This window comes from Dromaius novaehollandiae, chromosome 1 (genome assembly GCF_036370855.1).
Source record: "Dromaius novaehollandiae isolate bDroNov1 chromosome 1, bDroNov1.hap1, whole genome shotgun sequence".
NCBI lineage: Eukaryota > Metazoa > Chordata > Aves > Casuariiformes > Dromaiidae > Dromaius > Dromaius novaehollandiae.
Window position 1 is genome coordinate 26,355,225 of NC_088098.1, and position 27,580 is coordinate 26,382,804.

Below are 27,580 nucleotides of genomic sequence, written 5' to 3' on the forward strand. Positions count from 1 at the left end.
CTGCGGGAGCCTCACGCCTCACGGCTCAGCACCGCGGCCGCGGGAGCCCTCCCCGCGCCCCCGCCGGCTGCGGCGGCAACAAGCCCGGCCGCCGCCGAGCAGCCCCAGCCCGGCGCGACGCTGCCTGGCTGGCGCGGCGCAGGCCCCGGCGCCCAGCGAGGCCGCGGCGCTGTTTGAGCCTTCGCGCTGCCCGTAGCCGGGACGCCTTCAGCCGCAACATGGCGGCGGCGCTGCGAGGGGAGTTGGGAAGTTTCCGGGGCGCCTGTTGAGGGTGAGTCCGGGCCGGGGCCGGGGCCGGGGCCTGCGTGCGCGGCGGCGGCAGCGGGGCGCGAGGTGCCGGGGCGGCCTGGCCCCGGCCCTGGCTCCGGCCCCGGCCCCCGTTGCGGGCGGCGGCCGGGGGGCGCGACGGGGGGACCCGGGAGGGAGGTCCTGCGCCGCCGGGACGGGCCGCGCGTACCCCAGACACCTCTGAGGCCCCCGGGCGCGGCGAGCCCTGCCGCCCGGCAGCCCTGCCCGCGGCTGTCGCGCTGGTGACGGTGCCCGTCCAAGTGTCCCCAGCGCGGCCGGCGGCTGCCGCCCGCCCCGCCGCCGCGTCGGTTGGGCTTGCGCGGGTCATCTGTGACAGCATGCGTGGCTGAAGGCTGGTGTTTAAAACCTGAGCGGATCGTTAATCCGAGGTTTAAAGCCTCGGTACTGGTGTGCGTTAGCCGAATGCTACTTTGAAAAATAAACTCTCACGGAGTTGCTCTTTTCTTCTAAATGTGGCCCAGGCTGGAAGAATAAACCAGAAGGACGTTAAGTCCAGTCAGCAGAGCTTCAGTGTATATTTTAGACAGGCCTCACCTAGCCTTGAAATCAGCTGTAGTTAAACTACTGGAGCATCTTTGGCGGTTTTTTCAACTTTCTCAGACAGATGATGCTGAAAGCATCTTTGGGAATACCATTGCTTTACGTATAGAAAAGTTTTTGGATAGTTTCTCTTCAAAATCTGTATTTAGACTGCAGTTCAGATTTTGCCTAAAACCATAAATGTTTGTAAACTTGATGATGAATATTTAAAAATAGAAGCATATATTCTGTTTGTTTTGAATTTAAATGTGGTCTGGTTAGATATGTAACTCAGACACTGCAACCTGAAATATTAAGGACATCAGTTTAAAAAAAGAAAAAAAACATTGATCAGTCTTTGTTCAGAGTCTAAACAGGACTGAGTAACAAATTGCATGTTTTAAAGAATAAATCGGATATTGAAAGTTCTCATTTAAATTGTCTGTATTGCTGCATTACACAAATTTTGTAATATCTATGTGGTATATTAATCATGAAAATGCAACCTTTTCCTATTTTCACCAAAAAAATCCAATATTTTAGATAGAAAAATACATTAGTGGTCATTAACATGGCTTACTAATGCGTCTTTTTGCTAATTTGATAGAAAATTAGGAAGAGGACGTTGAATTTCTGGTCCGAGTTGTCATTTTGCGTCTATTTAGATCTTGAGTAGACTTTTTGTTTTGCCACTATAAATATGCAGGCCCACCCCACCCCCTTGTGTGGACACATGGGATGTCAGCTGGAGGGGGATTTCTCATGACCTACCATAACAAAACTGCGCTTGACCCAACGTGAAGCAGCCCGAGTAGTTTCTTGTCAGAGTGGCTGCTTCCAGGCTGGGAATTTTGCTCCCCATGAATGAACCTACCAAAAAATAACTTAGTAATAATGTCAAAACTTTAAATCAGGCATTAGATGGAAGCTTAACTTCTCGCATACGAGCCAGTCTGATGATTACAGTGAGGCTATTGTCTAAATAAACATTTATAGTGTTAGTCCCTTAACTTGGAGGAATTCCAAAAAGGCTCAGTAATCGAGATTACAGGCCAGTATGGCAGATGTAGTTCAGTGCAGCAATACTGAAGCATCAGTACTTTGGATTAGAAAGAACAGTGAAATCATTGCTATTTATGGTTTGAATTAGCGGTGACTTCGCAGCGGGGAGGGGTAAAGATGTAGGAGTTAAAATAAATGGCTCAAGCTGTCTGAAAAGTGTATGTTGATTGTATTAGGAGCAAAATTGAGAAGGGTGTGGACCGTGCTATAATACTATAAATAATTGATATACAGTCACCTGGAATATGGTAGCTAAGTTTTGGTTGTGCTATCTATATGGAGTAGAAAATTAATGAAAACCCAGCTTGTCACTGGACCAGTTACTTACGATGGTTTCTCACTGGGTGTCAGTCTCCAAAGTAGCCCAAGTTTATGGGCAAATCAATTCTTCGCTTTTTTTTTCTTCATTGGTTTAAGAACTAAAATTTAAAAATCGAGAATAAGTTCTAGGTTTTGAGTTCCAATTTAGTATACCTTAACGCTTCCCGCAGCACTACAAATGAAAACAGTGAGCTTTCACTGTTTCATTTTTCATATGTAGCTTTTACATGTTCTTGACACGTTGGCTGCTCTCTTATACTGTTACCATTAGAAAGATGGGCAAGTAGGTGATTACTTCTAAAAGCATAGAGGCCTCATGTGCATCTTATTTGTTGGGGACTCTGCCCATAACCTGAATAATCATACTCTTAGATAAACATTTTCTTAAGAGCTTTACATTTTAAAACATAAATTATACATAAATACTACACAGGAGTTCAGTAAGTTTTAACTAAGGGAATTTGGAAGAGTGATCCTGGGCCCCTTTTAATTTGTGAAACTTGTTAAGAAAATTTGAGGAGGAAAAATAATGATACTGATTTTATTCTTTCTTTATTTTCTTGTGATCCACCTATTGTTTCCCATCTTAATTTCTTTGAGGGTATAGGCTCTGTATTATGTGTTCAGTAATTACTGGTTTAGAGCTTCCAGGCACAAAAGTAGTAAAAATCAGAAATATATGTGGTTCTTTGGACATGGAGTTATGTTCTCAAAAAATATGTTCTCTGAATAATTGTTATGAAATTGGTAATTATAACACATTTTGCATACAGAGTGGGGATTTGGCTTCAAAATACAAACTTTTTGTGCCTTTAACTAGAGAGCTTTGTACTGTGCCTCCAGCAGCCTCATATTAACAAGACAACTATCAATAAGTACACTGCAATGTAGGTCTTGATGAAATAGAATTTCCTCAGTAACTTTTTTACTTCTAATTATAGCAGTTAATAATATTGGTTAAGTGTAAGCTCAATAAGATTAAACATTAATGGGGTTACAGCAGTTCTCACTTTTCAAGATGCAGTTCAGATCAGGAAGATACTTCTCCCGTAAAATAATAATGGTCTCTAGTGAGACCTCCATATCTGCCTTTTCTTTCAAAATTCCCTCTAAAAATATTACTCTCTGTTCCTATGTTGTATTAAAAAGAAAAAATATGTCAGTTAATTGGCTCTGGTTAGGAGGAGCTTATGTTATAAATATTTATCCTGATGATTTTGTTTGTTTTTGTGAAAAAAGTGGCTTGGAGGAGTGAACATGTAATACAAAGGTTTTAATTTTACATTGAGAAAGGTCTGGATTTTGTCTCTGAATATGATGATGACCAAATCAGTTGATATTCCATGTGTCCATTCCCCTTCTGAGAAATGGAGGTAATGGTAACTTCCTTTCTCATGATCTTTTGTGGATTTAAGCTCATGAAGTTCTGATGAGTTGACTGGCCATGAAGTTCATTTTCTAAACCCCATAGCTATTTGACTGCTAAAAAGAAATCTTGCAAAGCATACTGAAAAGTTTTAATGTAAAGTAAGAGCTTAATGTAATGATGAAGTTAAGCAATGCTTTGAAGCAACATTAAAGTATTTTAGAAGGTGGTAGAAATCATAGGAATGTTTTGGATTCTCATAGATATTTAATGGATGTTTCTTCTTATTCAAACTATGAAATAAGATTTATGAGAAAATCATTTTATGTCATTTTAATAAGGATCCCCAATTTGCAGGACCTTTAAGAAAATGCTTATTTAATCTTTATTATGTATTTTTTAGATTTAAATATTAAACTATTTGGGGAAAAAGGATCGCTATCTTGTGTAAGATTAAAGGGAATAATTTGACACTAACACTTCTTCTAATTCTTTTTCTAGGACTTCAGTGATTCTGGACCATTGTTGTTGAAATGATATTACAGAAGCCAGCTATTGCATTGTATCTGTTGGATGAAACCCAAATATTTACTTTCGGCCAAGTGGGTAAAAACCCTTAACTGCAGTTTACATGTGTAGGTCACTGCGTTACTGTTTTAGTCACTGTCTCTATGCAGCAATGACAAGGTTAGAAGAAGCAAACAGAGAAGTGAACATGCATTCATCTGTCAGATATCTTGGCTATCTTGCCAGAATCAACTTACTAGTTGCCATTTGCATGGGCCTTTATGTCAGATGGGAGAAAACTGCAGATACACTGATTTTGGTAATATTTATCCTGGGGCTTTTTGTTCTTGGAATTGCCAGCATACTGTACTACTATTTTTCAATGGAAGCAGCAAGTTTGAGTCTCTCCAATCTTTGGTTTGGTTTTTTGCTTGGCCTTCTCTGTTTTCTTAATAATTCTGCCTTCAAAAATGATGTGAAAGAAGAAGCTACTAAGTATTTGCTCCTTTCCGCCATTGTTTTAAGGATATTATGTGCTTTGGTTGAGAGGATTTGTGGCTGTATCCATCATCGACCGACTCTGCTGACAACGGTTGAATTTTTGGAACTGGTTGGATTTGCAATTGCCAGCACAACTATGCTGGTGGAAAAATCTATGAGCATTATTTTGTTGGTCATGGCTTTGGCCACGTTGATTATTGACTTACGTATGAAGTCTTTTTTGGCAATTCCAAATTTGGCAATTTTTGGAGCCCTTGCATCCTTGCTGTTTTTTCCTTCACTGAAAATTCCCACAAACCCATTTGCCTTGGCATGTTTCTTCAGTTGCCTAATTTCAGATCCGCTTCTTGATGTTTACTTCAGTGGACTTTCAGTTACTGAACGGTGGAAGCCCTACTTGTACCGTGGCAAAATTTGCAGAAGGCTTTCTGTCATCTCAGTTGGAGTCATTGAACTTATCTTTTTCATTCTTGCAGCCTTTAAACTAGGTGACTTGGATCTCTGGTATTTTGTGATACCTGGTTTTTCTATTTTTGGAATTTTTTGGATCATCTGTCATGTTATTTTTTTTATAACTCTCTGGGGATTTCACACAAAATTAAATGACTGCCACAAAGTATATTATACCCACAGAGCAGAGAACAACAGCCTTGATAGAGTTATGGCATCTAAAGGAATGCGTCACTTCTGTTTAATTTCAGAACAACTCGTATTTTTCAGCCTTGTCGCAACTGCTGTTTTGGGGGCAGTATGTTGGCAGGTAAATAATAACCTCTTTATTTCGATCTCCCTCTTGAAAATGTTCCTGAGAATTGTTGGCTTTTCAAAATTCTTATAACATTTGACAGTGTACTATGGCTCAGTACTTCAAAGTTTATGTTGGAACCCGTGGCTTCAAAAACATGTTCTTATAGTTTAACACTGTTCTGTCTTGACTATGGCCTAGTAAGGCAACTGGAACTTACCAGCTTCCTTATGTGGTCAGAATGAGAAGAGTTAATGCTGTCAGTGCAAAAGAAGCCTGCAAAGTATTTTAAGTTATAAATTTACTTATTTATGAAATTATTTTCCTTTTGAATTCATTGCACCATAAAATTTGTTTTCAAACTAAAGCATGGTGTTGCATCCTCATAATGCACACTGTACTGAGGACATTTCTTATGGACTGTTGTAATGGAATCAAGGCAAACTCATGTTTTAAGAATACATTTTTCAAGAATTTCTCTTTGTATTTAAATACTAACATTAAGTCAGAGATAGCTGATAAACTGGTAAATTGTTGCTATAATATATGTTCTCGATGCCTTGCTTTCAAATCTATTTATGCATCACAGGATATATTCTCTGAAAGACTAGTTCTTAAAACCATCCAGTCTGCTTATTTTTGACTTTTCTTTCCATTTCTGAATGAAGGCCTATGTCCTTTCTTTAGCAGAAAATACACATTTCTCTTAAAATACTTGTTCAGGCCCCAGATCAAAAGTGCATTGGCAATGTTGCAGCATAGTGGAAGGGAGTTTGGTTTTATTTTTTAAAAAGCTGATCAAAACTACGACAGTCACTTTTGTATCCACACGTCTGAAAAAAAAAAATCTAACAGATCCAGTCTACAGAAATGCCTCTACAGTGGTAAACAATCTGTTGCCAATTCTTGTAGATTTTCTCAGCGTAACCCCCTGGATGAAATGTGTTACAGAACTTCATGGAGAAGGAAATTGACAGCTATTTTGTGAGAGCAGTAGGGTTTGGGGTTTGTTTTTTTGAGGGGGTTGTTTTGGGGCTTTTGTTTGTTCATTTGTTTTTTGCCTTAAGAGCATTCGAGGCTAACTGGTGAGCCTGGCAGGAAGGCTAGGTAGTTTTTACTCTTGCTTTGAAGAAGTATCAGCATGCATTGCTATAGCTTCTAGACTTGCAGAGAGGACAAAAGGAAGAAGTTTAACTAAAAAAGAAGTAGAGAAGAAAATTCCCCCAAATGTATTTACAGAAAAGAGAAGGTGCTTATACACTGAAAGAAATGAGAAAGTAGTTTGGAGGACAGAAACAGATAAGATATAAAATCAGCATATTAATACTGGTAACTACCATATTTCTGAGATTTATGTGATTTTATCAAACAAAATGCAAATCATTATTGTATGATGGGTGGCTACTTTTTTGTAAAAGCAAATCTCTTACCATCTCTAGTCTTGCTAATGTTGTCTGTTTTGCCCCATTCCTTTAACATCCTGAGAAGCATTAATTAATATTACATTGTTTAAAAACACTCCACCTACTTATACCTAGCAAAGCAGTCAGAACAAAGCAAGTGCATGAATTGCCCAGATAGTTGCTGGAGAGAGGTAGGCTCTTTTGATGGCTTATGGAGCAAGAGTCTGTCTGCTGGAGTTAAACGCCTGGCTTGGACAGGACCTCCTGTTGTACTCCTCAGAGGAACCAGCCTCTCCGCATTGACTTATATAAAGTACACAGGCACTTTCTTGAGGAGGACTGCTTCATTAATGCAATTTAGATGCCTAAGCAAGGTGGATTCATACCCATCTTGTTACTTTTTCCTTTTTACGTTGATCATTCTTTGTATCTTTGTAATTTCTTTCTGCCTCTGTCATATGCCTAAAAATAATTGCAACTTATGTATTTGATTATTTTCAGGCATCTCTAATTCTGAAGAAGTGCTGTCGCACTTGTACTGAACAGAGTTCACAAGAAACAAGTAGGCAGTTCACTGGAAATCTTAATAGTTGTTGTCAGCTAATTTCAGTTTCTAGCATCCTGGTGTGTAAATAAGAGAAGCCGATCATCTTCATCTCTGTCTGACACACTATGTATTTATTCAGTGGGAAAAGGAATTATTGCAGTGGCAAAAATGAAAGGCATCAAGCAAACTACTTTTCCTCCTCAGGAAATCAATCTTTTTGCTGTAATCATTTATGTTTTTTACTGGAAAACTATAGTTACATTTCTTTTAACTACATTTTTTTATCATTTATTTATAGTAAAGCAACTAATGAATTAGCTTAAGATTATGAATACAGTTGTCTCCAACTAGAAGCATTTCTACCTCAGAAGTATGATGTTTGCCTTGCAAATCACTCTGTTGCCTATTTCATCTGTTGCCAGAAAATGAAATACTTTATCAGACATGGCTAGAACACAATTTTCTAAATGGATTTACTATTTAATGTAGTGACTGTAAGATGCTCTGGCCTCTGCTATAGTTTTCTGGATAGTGCCAGTTTTCAAAATAATTATCAGTAAGGAAGCAATGGTATATAAGCACACAATTTACACCTTTGCAGGGCATTTGTTTTTTTCTAAAATTAAGGAAACTAGTCATTTTTCTTCTCTATAGGGGTGGTTACAGGCCTTAAGACAATACTTCAGAATTCTTTGCTGAATTTTTTTAATCTACTGTTTACAGTAACACAGCAAACAAGTTTCTGCAGCAAATAAGTGCTTTCCTTATGGTGGTTTATACATATTTTAACAGTTAAAGAGACAAAGCAGACTGTCAGAGACTGCTGTCTGTGTTTCTTTTAAGAAAAGCAGTAGTTATTACTAAATACTTAGCGGGTTGTTTGGGATTTTTCTTAGAAATCCTTGCTGCACGAAAAAGCAATAGTTCTTCATACAGAGTGTAGTTAACACTGTTAATATGTATCACAGCGTGCTGTGGATGCTGAGAGGCTCAAGAGAGATTTGCACAAGTTCATGGAAACAAATCCACTGAGAGTTATTTACTATATAGAAACCACGTCTGGCTCAGGAAGCCCTTGAGCCACCACTGGTTAGAGGTTGGAGTACTTGGGAAACATCATGCATGCTTGGTGGTTGCATTTCAAAATTGAGTAACAGCTTTTCAGTAGGATATGTTTCAGCTGTGGCATGGTCTGCTTCTGAGAATAATCCCTGCTTTAGCTTAAAAGGAAAGATACCTTGACTTGTCAGTAGAAACTTGGTGACATTTTTCTTGGAAAATCCCCAGAAACTATTCTACACCTGTCTTCACATTTGTGAGAGTAATTTTAGTCAGATCAACTCCAATAGTACTTTTTCATTTCAGCAATTGCTCGTGTGGCTGTCTGTAATCAAGTCCCAGTCAAGTGATTGGGACTCGATCTGGCAGAAATCATGCAAATGACAGGCATTATTTCTTTCAGAAACTAATAAAATGATGAGAAGTTTGCAGACAAAGGCCTTCGAATTTGCAAGCGAAGTTCTTGGAAAGGTTTGGGGAAACCTTTTCTCGGAAACTTAAAATCAGATTTTATTAAGTGATCTATGCCAAAGTAACAGTAGTTTTTCTGAATTACTGGCCTAAGAGAATTATTATCCCTAGAAGTCTTGTATTTAATATTACCAAGAGAAAAACAAACTGTGTCAGAGACAGGTAAAGTAATGGAATGAAGTACTTTGAGTACATTATCCTTGTTTCTAATGAATTTTATGGGTTAGGAAAATAACGGTGTTCATAATATATATGAGTAACTGTACTTAAAGGTACTACTGAACTCAAACTATTCATGAAAAAAAAGTTAGTTTGCTGTGTGTATATTCTTTTGTTTCTGGATGAGTTAGTGATTTTTTATTTTCTGTGTTAGATTGCCTCACAAAAGTTTCTGAAAAGCTCAGTTTACACTGCCTTTAATAAAATTGAAAATGGTGGGGGTTTTTATTCTTAAAAAAAAAAGGATTACTTTCTAAATAGTAAGGTTTTTTCTAATTAACCTCTGTATTTACTTATTTGTATTTTTGTTAACATCCCAGATTAAGTAACTACAAATTAAATCCACTTTTTCTCTATCATTTCCCCCTTCTTTTCTTATTGTCTTGTATTTTTAATCCACTCTTCCTCAGATTTCGTTTGTCTAGTTTAAATATATATATATTTTTTTTCCTCCCTTGAGGCCCTGCTGCACCTCGTGGCCTCTCTCCATATTTTATTAAACAGGCACGCCATTCTGAGTTTTTTCTCTCTCTCTCTCTCTCTTTCTGTGGTCGTCTTTACTTCCCCCTGTTATTTTCTTCACTGTTAGTTTTTCCCTTCCTTCCTGATTTGACTTCTATGTTTCACTTTCTCTTTATAGGCTCATCTGTTCAGTTTCTTTTGCAATACCATTATTTCTCTTTCCCTACTGTCTCATCTCTCAAATAGATCCTGAATTCCCCTTCCTCACCGCTAGTCTTTTCTAAAACTCACCCATTTTCCTATCTTTTTTTGCTGCCCAACTTCCTCTCCTGCATATGCTCAAGCCCTCGTCTTGACTGTCTGCAACTCCAGGCAGATCCCAGTTGCTTTGCCGTGTTCCCTTCTCGCAGTCCCAGTGGCACCAGCGCTAGCTTCTCTGGGACCGCAGCTCTCAGAGGCCACGGTTCGTGAAGGGGGGACATTCTTTGGAAAGTTGTCATCTTAACCTTGGCGGGAGGAGCAGATCCCTAGCTACTAACCGTTGTACCTCTTTTGCCTAAGAAAGAGTGTGTGAAGGTAGAGTCCATAGAAGATAGGTATTTGTGGTAACCAGATTAAGCTCAGGGTGTTCTCCATTATCATAATGTAATAGGGCGTGATTGGTTACATTCCTTCTGTCTGTTTTGAATGTATGTCAGACAGGAATTCAAAGGCAAATAAATGTTCTTTCTCTGCGCATGCTTTGCAAAATGCTGGGAACTCAGCACCAGTGTTACTTTGTGACAAGAGAAAGAAAATATTCATTGCCTCTTTAAAGAATGTGATTTCTGTGTTAAGCTTTGCTGTCAAAGTCTCATTATTTCAGAATTCAAATTTTTATAATCAGAACTCAAATCAAAATTCAATTTAGTGTATTTTTAAATTGACAGACATTTCCATTTTTGCTAATGCATGGGCTGTGATTAGAACAGAAGTCAGAGATTGGCAACATAACACATTAAAATCAGTCTGCCAGTGAATGTGAAGACTACTTTCTACAAAATGTTTTCTAGATTTTCTCAGTGATGTTCTGATAGTCAGAATAATGAGTTATTTATTGTTCTCCAGAGACTATTCTTTCATTAAATAATTTGTTTATAAGGATGTTTCACTTGGTAGTTGTTCTACATTGTAACTTTCCTAATTTTGTCTTTTATCTCCTTCTTTTTTCCCTCTAATGCATATTTCTTGTTTTCATTTGGAGTGAGATATCCTTCAAATATTTGCTAGATTAGTTATCACGTTACTTTTTTTTCTCCTTAACTTTTCCCATCAGGGAGTATCTCCTTCTTCTAGTTTTGTGGAATTAAACTGCGGATAAGCTAAGCAGAATTGTTTGTGTGTGTCTGTTTGTATATGAATATATAGTGTATGCGTGCATATGTATTATATATCTTACATAAAAAATGTGTGTATATGAATATACTATAAAAATAGGGAAATATAATTCAGCTTGAATAGTGGAAAGCAAGGCAGAATCGTTCCTTATAAATACCCAAATGCATTTTCATAAGTCTTGTAAGTTGTGTTAGTCAGTTACCTGTAATCTTAGTTCACATCTGTTTATAAATTTATTTCTATTTTAATTAGAAGGGCTTTTCTATAGGTCTTTCAATTTAAATGAATGCTTTTTAATTCTTTTCTTTCTCCTCATTATTTCTATCAGTCATGTATCGCTTATGCTCTATTATTAAATACTTTCCCACAATCATTCCACTTTCAGTAATGGTTTTCTCCTTGGGACTGAAGCTGTCCTATCCATGAATAATCAACCTTTGGTATAAAATACCTCTAAATTCTTCTGTTGTTTTAACAAAATTACATTTAACAATAAAGTATTGCTTGAAAAACTAAAGAATGTAGAAAGGCAATACTACTAGCAGATCTTGCTCGTCTTTTATTGTTTGCCATTTTAGTAGCCAAAGGCAAGTATTTTTACGTTTTCTACATTGAAATGAGGATGCAGATGGTATTACCTACATATTCATTTAGAAGAAGACAGACAAAGGCAAAACAAAAAAACAAAAAAAAAGATGAAGAGAGAAGATGGCCACTCCTGTTTTCTGGAGTATTGCAGAGATGGTCCCTGTCTTCTGTGTTTGCTTTTTGAGCAAGCTGTCTGGAATCAGTGAGCACTGAGAGTACAGAGACGTACTGCAGGCTGGAATTGCCAGAGCGATCGGAAACAGAATGAAAATGGGTTGAACAGAAGAACATGAACTCTTTCTAGCTCCGCCTATGTATGCATTGCCATCTGTTCCATTAAGAACCAGTCATCAAATCTTTTGGATCTGGTAAAGCACTGACAGTCTCCACCTGGCGTATTAGCTGTTATCTTAAAAGAGACCTATCTTAAGATTTACAGTAGTTACTAACTTAGTTACTATTTTTTGCTTTTTCAGATTCTTACAGTTCAGACATAGTAAAATGCCACCAGTCATTGTATTTGCAGCACTGAATTAAAATATTCCATGTTATCTCATTATAGAGTTGTTCTAGAAATCATTAATCAATCTTATATTTGTTAGTGAAGTATTTCTTCTAAATCAAAACTATTCAAAAAATGCTGACAGCAAATGCCAGCATCTCTTTGCTTGCTTTCCAAATCACTGCCAATTTTGCCAGTTATTGATGTTTGTTTGTTTGTTTAGCATCAGTTTGCTAGTTTATTAAAATTACATTTTAAGTATAAAAGGCCAAACTATCCTCTTCCCTGAGAATCTGCTTGGCCACTTCTTGGTTGACAGAACACTGGGCTGGAAGGGCTCTGGAATGCAGCGGAGGGAATTGTGTGCGTGTCCCTGTGGACCTTGCGAGTTACTCCTGCTAAAACAGCCATTGTAATTAATGCTAGTAAGCATTTGTGGAAAATGCAACAGTTGTTTTAACAGCTTACTAGTTTAAAATACATTTTCAAAGCATTCCCTAATCCTTAATGTGGTTTGGAAAAGGGACCAAATTTCCAAAGTATTTTAGGCCTAAATCTTAAAAATTTCTAGGTGGATAAGTCCAGATAAATGTTAGGCAGATAAATGTTATTCAGACATCTCTGAAAATGGTAACTCTACTGTGGCCATTTTAAGGCTTGTGATAAGAGAATTAACTTGTGGTTATGATGATGTTCAATTAAAAAAAATATTCAGAGAGCAGCAAAATAGAATAAACTGTTCCTGTGTTATTTTCCTATGTTAAATACTAAATCTACAAAAAATGTATTGGAAATGCTAAAAAATGGTTTGGGATTTTTTTTTGTTCTGATATGATAATAGTCTTTGTAATATTCTGATTGCTGTAGTTTTTATGGGCAAGTGTTTCAACAAAAATATTTAAAATGTTGACTTTGTTATTTTGCAATATATTCACTGTGATCAAAACACTATCATACTATTAAGAGCAGTTTGTTACAGCAAGATTCAAGAAACGTCTATATATGATGGAAAAGCTGAATTACTTTTTCATAGTTCTAAAAATGCATTATAATACTTTCCAGTATATGTTTTCAGTCTTTCCAAGATTTAGATCATGAATAGGAAGCTTTTCCAGATGAGCCCTTCAGTCTCTGCAGAACCAGAGTCGTCTTTTTTCTTAATTTAGAGCAGCTTATCTTTCTGGCATCTACAGTTGCAAAAGTAAGTCTCCAGATCTTGAAACTAACATAGCCAGTGAGCTGCGGTATTTCGTCAACTTCCCATACCTTACCAAACTTCTGTAGGATGAATACTGAGTTCTAGGTTTTATAAGAACTAATTTTTCTAAGTTTTTAAATTTCTGGGTTTTTATTGCTGCTTCTCTGAGTCCTTTTCAATTTCAGAGTGTATTTGGGAAACTGAATAAGCAAAATGGATGTTTCCTGCTGATATATTTTGAAAAAATATATATATTTCCTTAATGACAGGATTTTTCTCCTTATTGACAACAAAACAGGTTGAGGTTGCACCATAATTGCTATATTGTTTTGAGCTTTCCTGTCTTCTTCTGGTGATTTCAGGTGACTGTATGTCTTTTTAAGAAATTTTTCTGAAAATTCTTATTCTTTGACACAAAACCCAAGAACCAGTATGTGAGTGCTTCTGTGCACTTGTTCTAAACATGTTGCATCTACTAACTTGCTTTCTGATCCTCACCCTCTGCCTATAGACAGACTGGAAAGAGGAAGGGAATATATCTGGAACAATACAAGATATCTGCTGGGATAGCTAAAAAAATGATGTACCTGTGAATTTCCTATAATGTGCATGTACCTTAATAGATACACCTTATTCCTTGTAAATTCAAATTATTAGCCCCAAAACATCAAACGACATTACGCCACATGAGATCTGATTGCAGTATTTTACACTAGCATTATCACCTGTCATGGACCTGTTATATCTGAACCAGTTCTGTAAGCTTGAATGTTAGCAAAGAAGTTGCCATATTTATTGGACTTTCTCTGACAAGATGTGCAGAGAAGCTCTCTTTGGTTGTTATCTGATATGATTTGACATCTGCTCAGTGTCATTTCTTCCAGTTTACTCTTCAGAGCTAGAAATTAAATAAACTCTTTGTTTGTAATGCGTTTTATAAAGCGTAGTGGGATCTGGATATAATTTTATAGTGGTTTCAGATGTTGGAATTTGTGAAGAATGCTCAGTTAACAGATTCTGTTGTTTATTTGTGGTAAAAGCATTGCCATCACCATTTCAAGGACATATAGGTGAAATCCTTATATTGAATATATAATGGGACACTTTTCAAGACTGGGACAGTTGGCAGACAGACTGTTTCTTCTTATGGCAGGAAGCATATAAAATGGGTAAAGTTGTTCTTTCAGAATAAGTTATCTAATATTATTTCTCCGTTTAAAAACTGAACATAGTTGAGTTAGGCTGCCATGTGCCAAGCAGAACTGAGTTGTTTTTGGTGCAACTTTTCAGTTTGATTTACTTTACAAATTATAACTAGCTTTGCTTCTGTGTTAAACTGAGTTGACAGTCCACACCAGATTACTGAGAGTGTTAAACAGTAAGGCAATGTACAGATCATTAATATCATTAAAAAATTCATTAATATTGTAGATTTATTCAAAGAGGGCATAACACAGAGGTGGTGAGAGGTCGCAAGACTCTTCGGATGACAGAAGGCTGTACCTGTGAAGTTATTTCCTTTGCTACATAACAGAAATTAATATTTAATAACTGTACCACAGATATTAAAGTTCTTGATTAATTATATTTTATAATATTGTTTCTCCCCTTCCTAAAGCATTTAATGCCTCATTAAACTCAGTCACATAATATTAAAATAAATAAAAGAAATCTTTATTTATTCTGCCTCTCACTGACACCTGGCATTTCAGGATTCCATTTTTATTTTATTGCTACTGGCAGTTGCAACTTAATTTTTAGAATGACTGTGTGCAACTTCTTTTTTCACAGTTGTGCTTTACTGATTAAGGCCTGATCCTGCAGATATTTACAGATGTGCTTACTTTATGTACATAAGTAATTCTGTGGAATGTGATTGCACTGCTCCAATGGTAAAGCTCAGCTATGATCAGGGCTTTCAAGCTAAACCCTGTACAGGTTAGAGTGTTTTCAAATTCATTCCTTTCAGAAGAGTGATCCCTGCTTTCAACAGCCACTTTTGTCCCCCACTCCCAAGTTGGCCTTTCATTTGTCCTCAGAGTACTTCACTGTGTAATACATGTGGAAGAATAGGTATACATTAGATATAATAGAATAGCTTGGATTTCATGTTTCAGGACCCAGTTATATGTGATCAAACACAGGGAATCGTTCATAAAACCACAACCAATGCAAATATATAAACCTGTATGTTTTCCTTTTAGCCAACCAACGGGATCTTCATGAGTGCATTTCTCATTGTTTTACCTCTGGAGTCCATGGCTCATGGGCTCTTCCACGAGCTGGGAAACTGTTTGGGAGGAACGTGTGTTGGGTATGCAGTCGTGATTCCTACCAACTTTTGCAGGTATAGTTACCATGTATTTTAACTTCACAGTAGTATAAGTGACCTGATATCCAGTTCACAGCAATCTGATACCCAGATACAGCAATGCAGTGCTGTTTCTTGCATTTTCCAGTAGTTAAATACCAATTTAAATAATTGGCTAATTTTGAATAACCATTTTCCTTTCCCTTGCCTTTCAAAAAGAGTATTCTGAATAACTGTAACACTACCATTATATATACATTTGATTTCCTTTTGAAAAATAAATACTTTAGGCATCAAACATGCATAAGCAAATTCCACAGTCCTTATCTTATGGAAAACAGGATTAGTGCACTTGATTCAGTGCAGATATTTTACATGAGGAGATTTAATAAACTAACAGATCAGTTCTTGTTCAAAACAACTTTGAACTGTATTAACTGAGATGGTTTCTACATTTAAAGTACATTGAAGCTATATTTGCTATTGGATTGCATACCAATTATTTATACAATGATACAGCAGATTTTTTTCCAGTATAAATCTTGCGATATGAAAAATGTTTGGGGGGATTCTGTACTATTATTACTTGCTCATTTATATGGTTTTCTTATAAGCTTTAAACTTGAAAAATGCAATTTTTGCTGTATAATTTGAATGGTACAAATGAACCTTTTTTTGTAAAAGGCATGCAAGAACTATCGAAGTTATCTACTTGAGTTACGAGAGGAATGGAGTGATATGTTGAAATGAGAGGCTTAAAAATAGAACTGCCCAATTTATGAAAACTTTCCAGCTTACTGTGTACGTAATGGATTCAATGGATAGGGAGAAAGTTTAAGGGGCAAAAGAGACTGAAGATGCTGACCTTAGATTGTTGTATGCAAGTAGTGTAAAATACTGTAAAAACAATTTTCTGAGCTTTCTGACACTAAAGCCCTCAGCTGCCCACTCTCTTAAATTAAAAAAAAAAAAAGAAAAACAAAAATTCCAGTAAGTCAGTTATTGTTAGGGATTAAAAAAAATTACCTTGCAATAGAAATAATATTTTTCTCTTATTTCCCTGGCAGTAATTTAACTCTTTCATTGTATTATATTATTCTGACTGTGGCATTTTCCTTTGATTTCTCAGTGGATGAAACACTCTGGAAAAACTGTTTAGAGCATAGCAGAGTTACACTTTCTTAGTAACAAAGCTTTATTGTCTTGATAACAGGCCCAGTCTTTACTTGCTGAGATAAACTCTGATGATAAAGTATTAAATGTAATTGTTGTAGGGGAACATAAACCTTTGTGAAGGCACTAAAAAACTGAGGAGATGCAAAATTTAATTAACTAGACCAAAAAAGAAACCAGATTAAACTTTACATATAGACTTGCAGAGAAAACACATAAAGAATATATATAAGAAATGGTATTTTGTATTAGTAGAGTAAGATCATCTCCATATTTTCATCCAGAAAATCTGTGCATCTCTGTAGTCAAGCATAAATCAAGTGGATTTTATACAGCTCTCTGTTAGGCCCCTTAGCCTTAACATTACTACATTGATTGAAAAGTGATGAATGCTCATCTTTTTCTGAGAACACATCCTGAAGAGGATGTCATGATTAATGAATAGTTATGAAGACTTCAAAAAAAAAAAAAAAGAAAGACAGACAGCCATGCATTTGGGAATCTAGGGGCTCTTTATATATGTGTGTTTGTGTGTGTATATTAATGTGTGTGTATACACATATGCACGTAGTTTGTTCCAGATCCAGTTCAGAATTTTCTTAGCAGTTTTATTTTCTAAGCTGTGAATGCCATTATCTAAAACCTATTTGTTATGCTGAAAGATCAGCATCTGAACAGCAAACACAAGTAAGAATTACTGTATTTGCATAAGTAACTACCATATTGAATAAAGACTATTTTGAAACTGAGATATATGAATTTAAAATATCTGAGTAAAATGTTTACTTAGTTTTCTCTTGGTCTGTCATGGAAATCTAGCTTGCATGATCGTTAGTGCAGACCAGTTCTCATTCTGCCTGTACTGCTTCCCAACTGCATGTGAACAAGTGCCTCTTGGAAAGCAGTGCTCTCAGTGCGAGTTAATGAAATAGCTGAAGCCCAGCATGTTCACATCACAGCTTGTCTTCACTCAGCAGGCTTAGAGCGCAGGCAGAGCAAGTTCAAGTCTATAGACATAGACACAAATCAAAAGCTGCGTGGATAGCACAGGGTTGAGTAAAGACCTTTGGATTTTAAAAGTGTGAAAGAAGGAAGGGGGAGATACTTCGCTCTCGCTCAAATACAGTATTTTGAATTGTTTATAAACTATATATTTCAAGCAAATTTGAATTTAGCACAGTGCTACTTCATAGTGGAGAAAACATGCCACAGAAAAAAAAAAATTTCACCCATTACTATCAGTCCATTAAACATGAAATCATAATAATAACTATTTTTCTGCTGTTTAGTCCTGATGGCCAACCAACTCTTCTTCCACCTGAGCACGTGCAAGAGTTAAATCTGAGGTCTACAGGCATGCTTAATGCCATCCAAAGATTTTTTGCATATCACATGATTGAGACATATGGTTGTGACTACTCTACAAGTGGACTGTCCTTTGATACTCTTCACTCCAAGATCAAATCTTTTCTTGAACTTCGGACTGCAGATGGACCCAGACATGATACCTATATTTTATATTACAGTGGTCACTCACATGGCACTGGCGAATGGGCACTAGCAGGTAATTGTTGTTGGACATTTTTATTGATAGTTTTGGCACTGATAGACTTTCCAAGTCAGTGAATTCTTTCTTATAAAAATCATATCATATTGTGAAACTTCAAAGTTTTGGTCACATTTATTACCTGACAGTCCAGAATGGCACAGAAACACAAGTGTCTGGAGAACGAGTTTGTACAGGTTGCTGGCAGGAGAGGAAAGAAGGAATGGGTAATATACAGAGCCTGACTGTTAAGAGATTCAGGGGCTGGAAGGAGTCACCAAATTCGGCAAGATTGCAGGCTGAATACCAGTGGAACTAGTGGAGAGAATGTGGAAATGCAGTAGACCCCTTTTGTATGCAGTTAACTTGATGCAAAGAAGCAGCTCTTTCCTTTGCCTTCCTCTGTATGGCAATCAGATTTATTACTGTATGAACTATATGTCATTTTTAGTATTTAGTCACTCTGACAAAAATCCATTTTGCAGGTAACTATTCTGTAATTCTCAAAATGGTGCAAGTATTGCTGATTCCAAGTGTGCGCTTACAATTTTAAAGATGATTTCTTATTCTCCTTACAATTGAACAAGTTAACTTTAAAGCATACTTTTTTTGGAAAAGTTAAGTGGAAATGAGGCCTTCCTGTTGTAAAAACAGCTTTCCCCTGTATTTTGAGAAATACTTGCTCATTGCAAGGACTAACCATAGTATCTTCTTATTCCTTACATTACATGGTGGAGCCAGCACACTTCAAGCAATTTGTATAGCATTCTATGGCACTGTGTCAACTAGGTTATCTATGAAGGGCTGCATGGGTGTCTTCAAGATGTGCTGTGTATTTTGTAAAAGATGGAAGTAATAGAAGAGACAGGAAGCAGGTATACAATCCACACTAGGAAAGCAGGCGTTCAAACATGCAGCAAACCTTGTATCATAAAAAAAAACTGTGGTTTGCTGACATCCTAGAGTTCAGGAGTCATTGTGGGTACAGCGTAGCCTCAAGACTGCCAACCCCTGTAGTAAAGGGCTGGTTTAATGCTGTGTTAGGTGTTTGGCATAGACTTAGCTATTTCTCCCATTCCTGGTCCAGTTTTGATCTCTATAATGTGCAGTTCTACCTCAAACATATAAAAATTTTTCTTTGATAAATCTACTCAATGTTTTGAATCCTTGGTAGGTTTAGCCTTACTCTCTTGGTGATATGGAACTGGGCTTCTGAGGTTGCTGTGTGCAAAAAATGAATCTTTTAGTAAGTACATTGATAATCTGCAACTTTTTCTCTCTTCCTGGGACAGAATTGCACTTCACGGTTTGCACTCTGTCTGTGAGTTCCTGGCTGTTGTCAGTAGTATCTCTGTAGGCATGTGCTCTTGAACAGTACAGACGGATTTGAGCTTTGCTGGTTACGCTGAGCTGTTCAGATGCAGGTCAGTTTTGATCTGGAGGCTATATACCTGTTTTAGGGCAATTCCATGCCTGAACTATAACATCTGCTGAAGGGCAGTGCATTTTATTTCTCACAGATTTCATCTGTACTAATTAAAAAAAAAAAAAGTCACAGCCATTCTCTGAGCTTAGCGCAAGCAGTGTAACACAGCATATGCCAGGACTGGAGAATAACCTCTCTGAGAACAGGATGATCCAGTTCACAGGAGCAGCTACTGCCCTGTGCTGTTACTGAGTGTGCCCATGCACTGTGTGGAGCAGGATAACAGTGAAGCCTGCAGCAGAGACATGCTTAGTTTACCAGGATGTATGTAGGCAAATGTTGCTGCACAAATGTGATTAGACAGCCTCCAGACCAGACCTGACTTTTATCTGGCAAGCCTGGAGCATGACAGAGAAGCTCCGGTCTCTGTGTACCTGTTCAGGTAGATGTTCCCAAAATTAAACTCTGTCTTCACTTTAGGATGATGGCCAAGGTAACAATTACAAAAAAAAAAAAAAAAAGAAGAAAAGAAAAAAAAGAAAACTAGTATGATAAAAGACACAACATGTAAATGCAGTGGTTTTCAACTTTCTCACAAAGTTCTTTTTCAGTTCTCCATCCAAGTGCATCTTCACCTCTACTTGGAGATAATGTACAGTCACATAAAGGAAAGGAACAAACAGTTGGTACTTGCCATGAATCCTTTTTTATGATTAGTTTCCTGTTGCGAGAGTTAGATAAATCACAGAGTGTAACTTGATATTCTTTCCAGGTAGCGCTGCTCCTGAATGTAACTAGAATAATAAACTGAAAAGCTGAAGGATATTGGATTATATAATTGTACCTTGTGAACTGGACAGTGGTGTTTTGTGACAGATGGAACACTTGGTCATTAGCTCTTGTAATCTGTACCATCCTCTGACCTCTGGGGAGGATTACAAGAGATGGCAACAATAAAATGTAACATTCAGATATAAAAGAAAAAGCAGCATCTTACTGAGGGTTTATGCCGGGATACAGCACAGCAGTAGCTGTGTAGTCTTTGCATCGTAATGACATCTTTTAAAGGAGGCTTACTGTATTTATTAGTTCACTAATGATGTTTCTTCATTATTGGAAGCTGGGTGGTGTATAAAATAAACTTTTAACTAGTCATGCATAAAGTATGAACAGTCAAACAACCTGGGAGGTCATGTTCTCCAAGTGAATGCAAAGGCAAGAGCTGGGGTAATGAGGCTTTGTCTCTGATGCTAAAACTGTCAGCTTAACTGCCTGTGAAACCTGCCAAAGTCAGAGGTGGCCAGAGGTGCATAGATCTCTTACACAGCTTGGTGCCTAAATCATGTGTTGGCTGATTATTCCATGTGTTTGAGGTTAGTAGGGTTAGAAGTTACTTGACTTGTGTGTGTGTATGAAGAATGAAATGGTTTTCTTTGGACAGTTCTATCTAATACCATTTTTAAATCGCCATACCCCTGCATAGTTATGCTAAAATGAAGTTTATATATAAGCCTCTAAAATGTGAAAAAAAATAAATAGATTTTTACAGCTAATTTACACAGAAGTTTTACCTAGAGAAGGGAAATCAGCTTCTATACAAGTCCCTGGTGTAGAGGCACTGAACTGCAGCAATGTGGGGATAATGTACCAAGATAAGTCATTACTGTAGTTTTGTATTTTTTTATGATTTCCTTTGATACTAAATTTTCCAAGTCTGTACTTGTTTTGGAGATGGTTGTAGCCATATAATTTTGCCTTTACTTTAATTGTGGTAGCATGCTCAGAGCTTTAACTCTGTATTATTAATTTGCTGCACTTTCTTGTCCACCTTGCAGGTGGAAATCTGAGTTCTGAAATGTGCAGCTATTCTATTTTGTTTACAGCCACTGGAGAGTCACTTGTGCGACCTACATTTCTACTAGCAAGATTTTAAACCCTGATAAATGCTATATTCCACAAATAACATTGTTATGGAATTAAAATGCAGTTATATTAAAATCACATTTTTCTACCTGTCTTGCTAAAGTCTCCTTAAATTACATAAAAAGACAACACTTTCAAACTAGAGGGTTTTTTTTGTTTGGTTGGGCTTTTAATCTGTATCTTAGCTCCAACCTGCCAACACTTAGGCATATCAGTTTTTCACATTAATAATCACTCTGGAGCAAATGGAGTTTTATACACTAGTGTGCAAGATGTTTTCCTTAGGCGTTCAAATAAGTAGTCTGCTTTTCAGAGCTACTTAGATCTTGCAGTATCTATTACATTTAGTGGACAGAAGGGATCCCAACTGTGGGTAACTTTGTTTAATTACAATCTGTTCTTTTCAAACATAGCTGGAGCATGAGTTGAGATAGAACATTAAAACTTGGAAACTCTATTCAGAAGTATTGTCTGAGCTGGTAGGAAATAAGTACTGTGAAAATTTTCCTATTAAATCTTTTGTTTTAATGAGTTGTACATCTGTATCAATTTTAATTTTCTTGAGGCTCTGAAGACAAACATCTGTGGCTATAGAGCGACTCTCGATTTCTGGTCAGATTAATTTTTTAAGCCAAAGATGTGGTTGCGCCAGTAGGTGCCTTTCTCATTTTGCTTCAAAGCTGTTAGCATGTGTTATATAGGTTCAAAAATCCTCTCTTTCCTTAGGGTTATTAGGAATTTAATACAGAATAAACTTTAGTTCAGGCTTTCTCCCATGTTTAGCTATTTCCAGATTTCTTCAGTAGACTTTAATTTCTTTCACCATAGGAGGAAGTTTCTATCTCCTTTTTATCCAGGGTGGGTTAATGGCCTTAACTGTCACTGCAAGCCAGGTGAAATCAGTTCTTATCTCTCTGGAGGTTTCCAACACCTGCTAGCAGGGAGGATCAGTTTAAAATTTGTTATCTCTAAGATGAAGTTGTTAAAGTAAGGGATTCTTGGAAACTGCAGTCAGAATTCTAGAGATTTCTGCTTCTTCACGTTAATCTTAAATACTTTCTTCTTTGGTAGGAGGTGATGCATTACGACTTGACACACTTCTGGAGTGGTGGCGAGAAAAGAACGGCGCTTTTTGTTCGCGACTCATCATTGTTTTAGACTGTGAGAACTCTCAGCCTTGGGTTAAAGAAGTAAGAAAAGTGAATGACCAGTATGTCGCTGTGCAAGGGGCAGAAATGGCTAGAGTTGTAGACATTGAGGAAGCAGATCCTCCGCAGCTCGGTGATTTCACCAGGCAGTGGGTTGAATACAACTGTAACCCCAACAGTAACATCAGCTGGTCTGAAAAGGGACGTACAGTGAAAGCAGTGTACGGTGTGTCAAAACACTGGAGTGACTACACTTTACATTTGCCAACAGGAAGCGATGTTGCCAAACACTGGATGATATACTTCCCACGTATTACCTACCCATTAGTACATTTGGCAAACTGGTTTTGTGGTCTCAATCTGTTCTGGGTCTGTAAAGCGTGCTTTAGGTGCCTGAAAAGATTAAAAATGAGTTGGTTTCTTCCCACGGTGCTGGACACAGGACAAGGTTTCAAACTTGTCAAATCCTAATTAAGAACCAAAGAGGAACATAAGTGGGAATTCTGGGAACTTTCTCATTTACAGACAACTTACAACTTTTTATAGGACTGTTTTCTTTGAATAAATGTGCTATGTCAGGAGCTATGCTCACTTTGTTCAGCTTTTTGAGCAGCTACAGAATATGCAACAGTTAGAAACTGCAATCTTAAACAGAAGAGGGTAGGACTATAATATTCAGGTTTTGTTACTGAACTGCATCTAATTATGTAAAAGACTTATTTGATACGACCATGCATTTTGGAGACAGTTTGCATGTTCATATGTGTTACCTAGAAAGCAGCTTTTCAGAATCACCAGTTTGATGGACAGCGGCTCCTATGAATGTTATGGCATGCGTATTTGTCATTTATATTCACTGTTAGATTCAAATACAGGAAAGGAAGCAAGCTAATATTCAATTCAGTGTATATGTCCTTGAAATTATATGGTGGGGTCAAGGGTATTATAAAATAGCACTGAACCAAAAATTAAAATAGAAAAATGAAGAGGCATTGTAGGTAAGTACCTACCAAGGATGTTTAGTTTTATTTGCTTTCACATCTTTAGTCCCTGCCTGCATTTTCTACTGCCGTCAATGGGAATTGGCTGGTAAAAAGAACTTTTCTGATGACCCTGTAACGTTCTGTTGCTGCCCACCAGACAAGGGTTTTTCAAATGCAATTTTTAAAACATTGTGTTACTTGCAAAACTCAGTATCTTGCAGTGGTCTTTTTTTGTAAATATTCCCAGTAGTTAATTCATATATGGAATAAAAAGTGTGCTGAGAGGTTTTTTTTCTCACCTGTTAGGGTGATTCTGTCTTTTTCAGATTCTTGTTAGTTTATATTTTGAAAAGCAACCCTGAAGAAGGAACTTAACAAAGAAAATGATCCATAAATAAATAAAAAAAAAAACAGGAGGAAATGCAAGTGTTGCCTTGCTTCCACATTTACCTAGTCTTTGCCTAAGAGCTTGATCCTGTACAATATTCAATATGGGGTTGGACCGATGAGTTCATTAATTATTTAAACTAAGAACAAACAGTTTGACTGAAAGAAGAAATTATTCCTTTAGGACAGAACCAAATCCTGAGTATTCCTGAGCTTTACTCTCCAGGCCGCTAAGTCCTAGTCTTAATTCTTCCAGTTACAGATTGTTGAAAGGGACTCTGGAAATCCTTTCCCACGTTTCCTATTCAGAGAAGCTGCACAGCTTTCTAATCTGTTTGCTGAAGTACCGAAAATCAGGAGTTAAACTGCTAAGCTGCTAAGTCAGTACAGTTTGTGGCATTTTTTGCATACATGTGTGCAATCTAGAAGATCTAGAGTTTACTTTTTTTCCTGTTTTCATCAGTATTTTAATTAAAATGTTAGGCATTAGTGATATTTGTCTAAAATATAATTTATTGATTTTTTTTTAATACCTGAAAAGATGTTAGGAGCTCTTTAATGCTTTGTCTTCAAGGACTTTTCTGATTTCATTTTAACTTTTTAGACAACTAAATTAGAGAATCTGCTAACACTTACAGCTGTTAATAACTCCTGAAAATAAAAAGTTGAATTAAATTATGAGGTCTGCAAAAAGCCAGAGTAATTTGCACCCACCAACTTCAAAATGTTGATTTCAGTGGATTTACAAGGAACAGCCACTAAGTTTCTTCATTACTATATATGTTTTTTTTTTTTTTAAAGCAAACAATCCACCACACATACTCTTTGCCTTTCTCCATCCCCTTCCATAAAGGGATAAGGAGATGACCGGTCAAATCAAATATACTACCGCAGATCAGTTCCATTGAGCTATCTCAAAGTAAATGCCTTAGCTGCAGCTATGTCACAAATTCCAGAGAGGTGGCTATTCTCAAGTACGGTGGAGGGTAATCACACCATCCACCATCACTTATCCAACTGAAGTTCCTAAACTGGGAGCCTGAGGTAGGAGTCATCTTTCTTAAATTCAGATGGCTGAAAGCAAGACATCTAAATCTGAGCTAGTGACCTGAGGCACTCCATTTCTTATCAACAAAGAGGAATGGATATTTCCAAAGGATGACTCATTTGATCTATTTTAGGATGAAGTAAATTGTCCTGTGGTTGGGCCCATTAGTTTTGTTTTGTTTTTGCTGAGCAGAAGTAGAATCTTAGGTTCACATACATGTGACTATCTAACTTTCAGATGCTGAAGTTCAAGTAGACAAAGCCCTTGCTTCCATTTAATGACTTTAGAGCACTTACGTCCTGAGTCATCCTCTGGAGCCTTCCCTGGGTGCGTAAGCTCCTTCAAGTACCAAAATTGCATACTTAACGTTAGGCTGAACAGGCATCCACCGAGTTCCATAAAAGAAGCAGGCCCTCCTCAGTAGAAGTCATTTTCAGTCATTTCTGAACAGCAAACCTTGAACAGAAAAGAAATGTTGCATGAAGGCAATTGTTTGGTTTGTAAAATTATTTTGATTGCCCTTTTAGCAAAAATTCCTCTGATTGCAACACAAACTATTTCAACTAGAGCACAAAGGCAGACTTTACAACACAAAGTTCCTTTAAAGCAACAGTGTAATACCGAATAGTCACAACATAAACATCTGACAGTAAGAAGTGAGTTCTTTTTTATTTTCAAAAAGGCTGTGAACACCAACCATAACACTTCCCGCTAATTATAATGGGTAAATCTTACTCTGTATGTGCTACTGCTACATTTTTATGAATGTCATCTGTATATTTTTCTTTTTGTACAACCATAGGAGCAGTAAGTTTGGCATTCCTCACCTGTCCTGGGACAGTGAGTAGACTAATGTGGACTATCCTTGCTGTGATTTAGTGATGGACCCATTTGGGGCAAAACAAATACAATGGTGCTGGTCTTTTGCCTCTGTTTATTAAATAGTTGCAGCTTACTTATCAAACCATTGGATTTTCTCTAGGATAGACTAGGTGATCTTTAGCAGTTTGTTGAATGAAGAGTCAGCTAAACATGTAGCAAAAAGGTTATTGGCAAAACTAATCATGTGTTTGCAGGTTTTTTCCTGTTTTCTCAATTAAAGAATTTTAGTTTTCTGAATTTCAGATAGTTTTAACAAAGTATTTCTACTTCAATTTTGTTTTCTTTTTAAACAGCAAAGGCATGGTGAAAATGCTATGTTAAACTAAAAGATGTGTTTACAGCCATGCAAACTGTGAGGCCTTTCTTGGACAGAGACTGTCCTTTGTGTTTCAAATCAAAACAAAAACTGGGGTGTAGGATGATGAGTCTCAGGAACTCAGTATTAATTCCCCACTTCAGCAGCAACCAGTATCAAAGCATCCTACTGTGACCCACGTTCCCACGCGAGGACCAGGGTGAGGGCAGCGCGCTCTCAGGTTTCGGGCACTCATGCACTTCTGTGGGTCACTGCTCAGCCCCAGCTCACACTCACGCACATGCCTTTAGAGGGACTCCACCAGAAGGACCCTAAGGCAGTGACTTGTCATCCCTCCACTGTTCCCTGTATGAAAATAGGGCAAATTTTGAAAGAGTAATATAAATCATATTCCAAAGAATGCTACATATGCTATTATTTATATACAAGTTATTTTTCTTGAGCTGTTACATGCTTAAGAATGAATTGCGTGGCTTGAGAAAGTTAAAGGTCTAAATTTTTTTTTTTAAGATTCTTGTCTCTACTGTATATTCTAAATTTTGTTATAAAGTTTGTTAAAATTTATAGCACAGCAGTAATTTTATGTTGACTTGGTTTCATTTACATGTATAGTATCAATCTTGCTGAAACATCCAAATGCACTAAGTCCTACAAACGTAAGTCTTCAAAAGGAATTCAAATTGCAAATTCACAGTAGTGTTTTTCTCTGAATAAGTATGGGGGGAAAAAAGCCATTCATCTTAATTTTTGCACTACCGGAGTTACATATTTGCAATTTGTTATTTTTTGTATGTCTTGTGATTGTTGTTGTCTGGCCTTTGGTTAAAGTTTTTCTTAGAAATAACTTCTTCAGCCTTCTTAGTTTTCCCTTTATTTTGCAAAGGCATAATTAACACTGTGGTAGATGTAAGCGTCTATGTTGCCGGCACCAGACAATATAACTGGGTTAAAGTTCTTGTTTATAAATACCTTGTTGTGGGAGGATTTTTACTGGACATACCGATTTTAGATTTGTAAATAGATTTTTGTGTATTTGTGATATTGCTTAAATATATTTTGCTGTTTTGGATGCTCATTTCCATTTCATGTTTTTCTTTATGCCTCAGTCACTTCCAGAATTTCTGTATTCGCTCTTGAATTACATGTGGTTTTTTTTCAGTACAGCTTGTTTCAGAGTATTTTTTAGGCAGAAATTGCAACAGAGTTCACTGAAAATACATTAAGGATGATCTGTGTTTTAATGCTTTAGTAGAAATGAGAAATAATAGCTGAAATGATTAA

The 27,580-nt window shown here is 37.1% G+C and overlaps 1 protein-coding gene across 1 annotated transcript; it reads left to right on the top strand.

Annotated features, from left to right (window-relative positions):
- The first annotated feature begins 71 nt into the window (after positions 1–71).
- TMEM168 (transmembrane protein 168) lies at positions 72–27,460 on the top strand. Its single transcript, XM_026117719.2, has 5 exons — positions 72–271; positions 4,079–5,345; positions 15,361–15,503; positions 17,930–18,204; positions 22,607–27,460. The coding sequence occupies exons 2-5, from the start codon at positions 4,209–4,211 to the stop codon at positions 23,152–23,154; spliced, it is 2,103 nt and encodes a 700-aa protein (XP_025973504.2). The 5' UTR covers positions 72–271; positions 4,079–4,208; the 3' UTR covers positions 23,155–27,460.
- Positions 27,461–27,580: the final 120 nt, after the last annotated feature.

Coding starts and splice junctions, on each gene's coding strand:
- TMEM168 (XM_026117719.2), top strand. CDS start 4,209: ATGTGTAGGTCACTGCGTTACTGTTTTAGTCACTGTCTCTATGCAGCA. Junction 5,346..15,360: donor TGGGGGCAGTATGTTGGCAG/GTAAATAATAAC, acceptor TTTTCCTTTTAG/CCAACCAACGGGATCTTCAT. Junction 18,205..22,606: donor TGGCGAATGGGCACTAGCAG/GTAATTGTTGTT, acceptor CTTCTTTGGTAG/GAGGTGATGCATTACGACTT.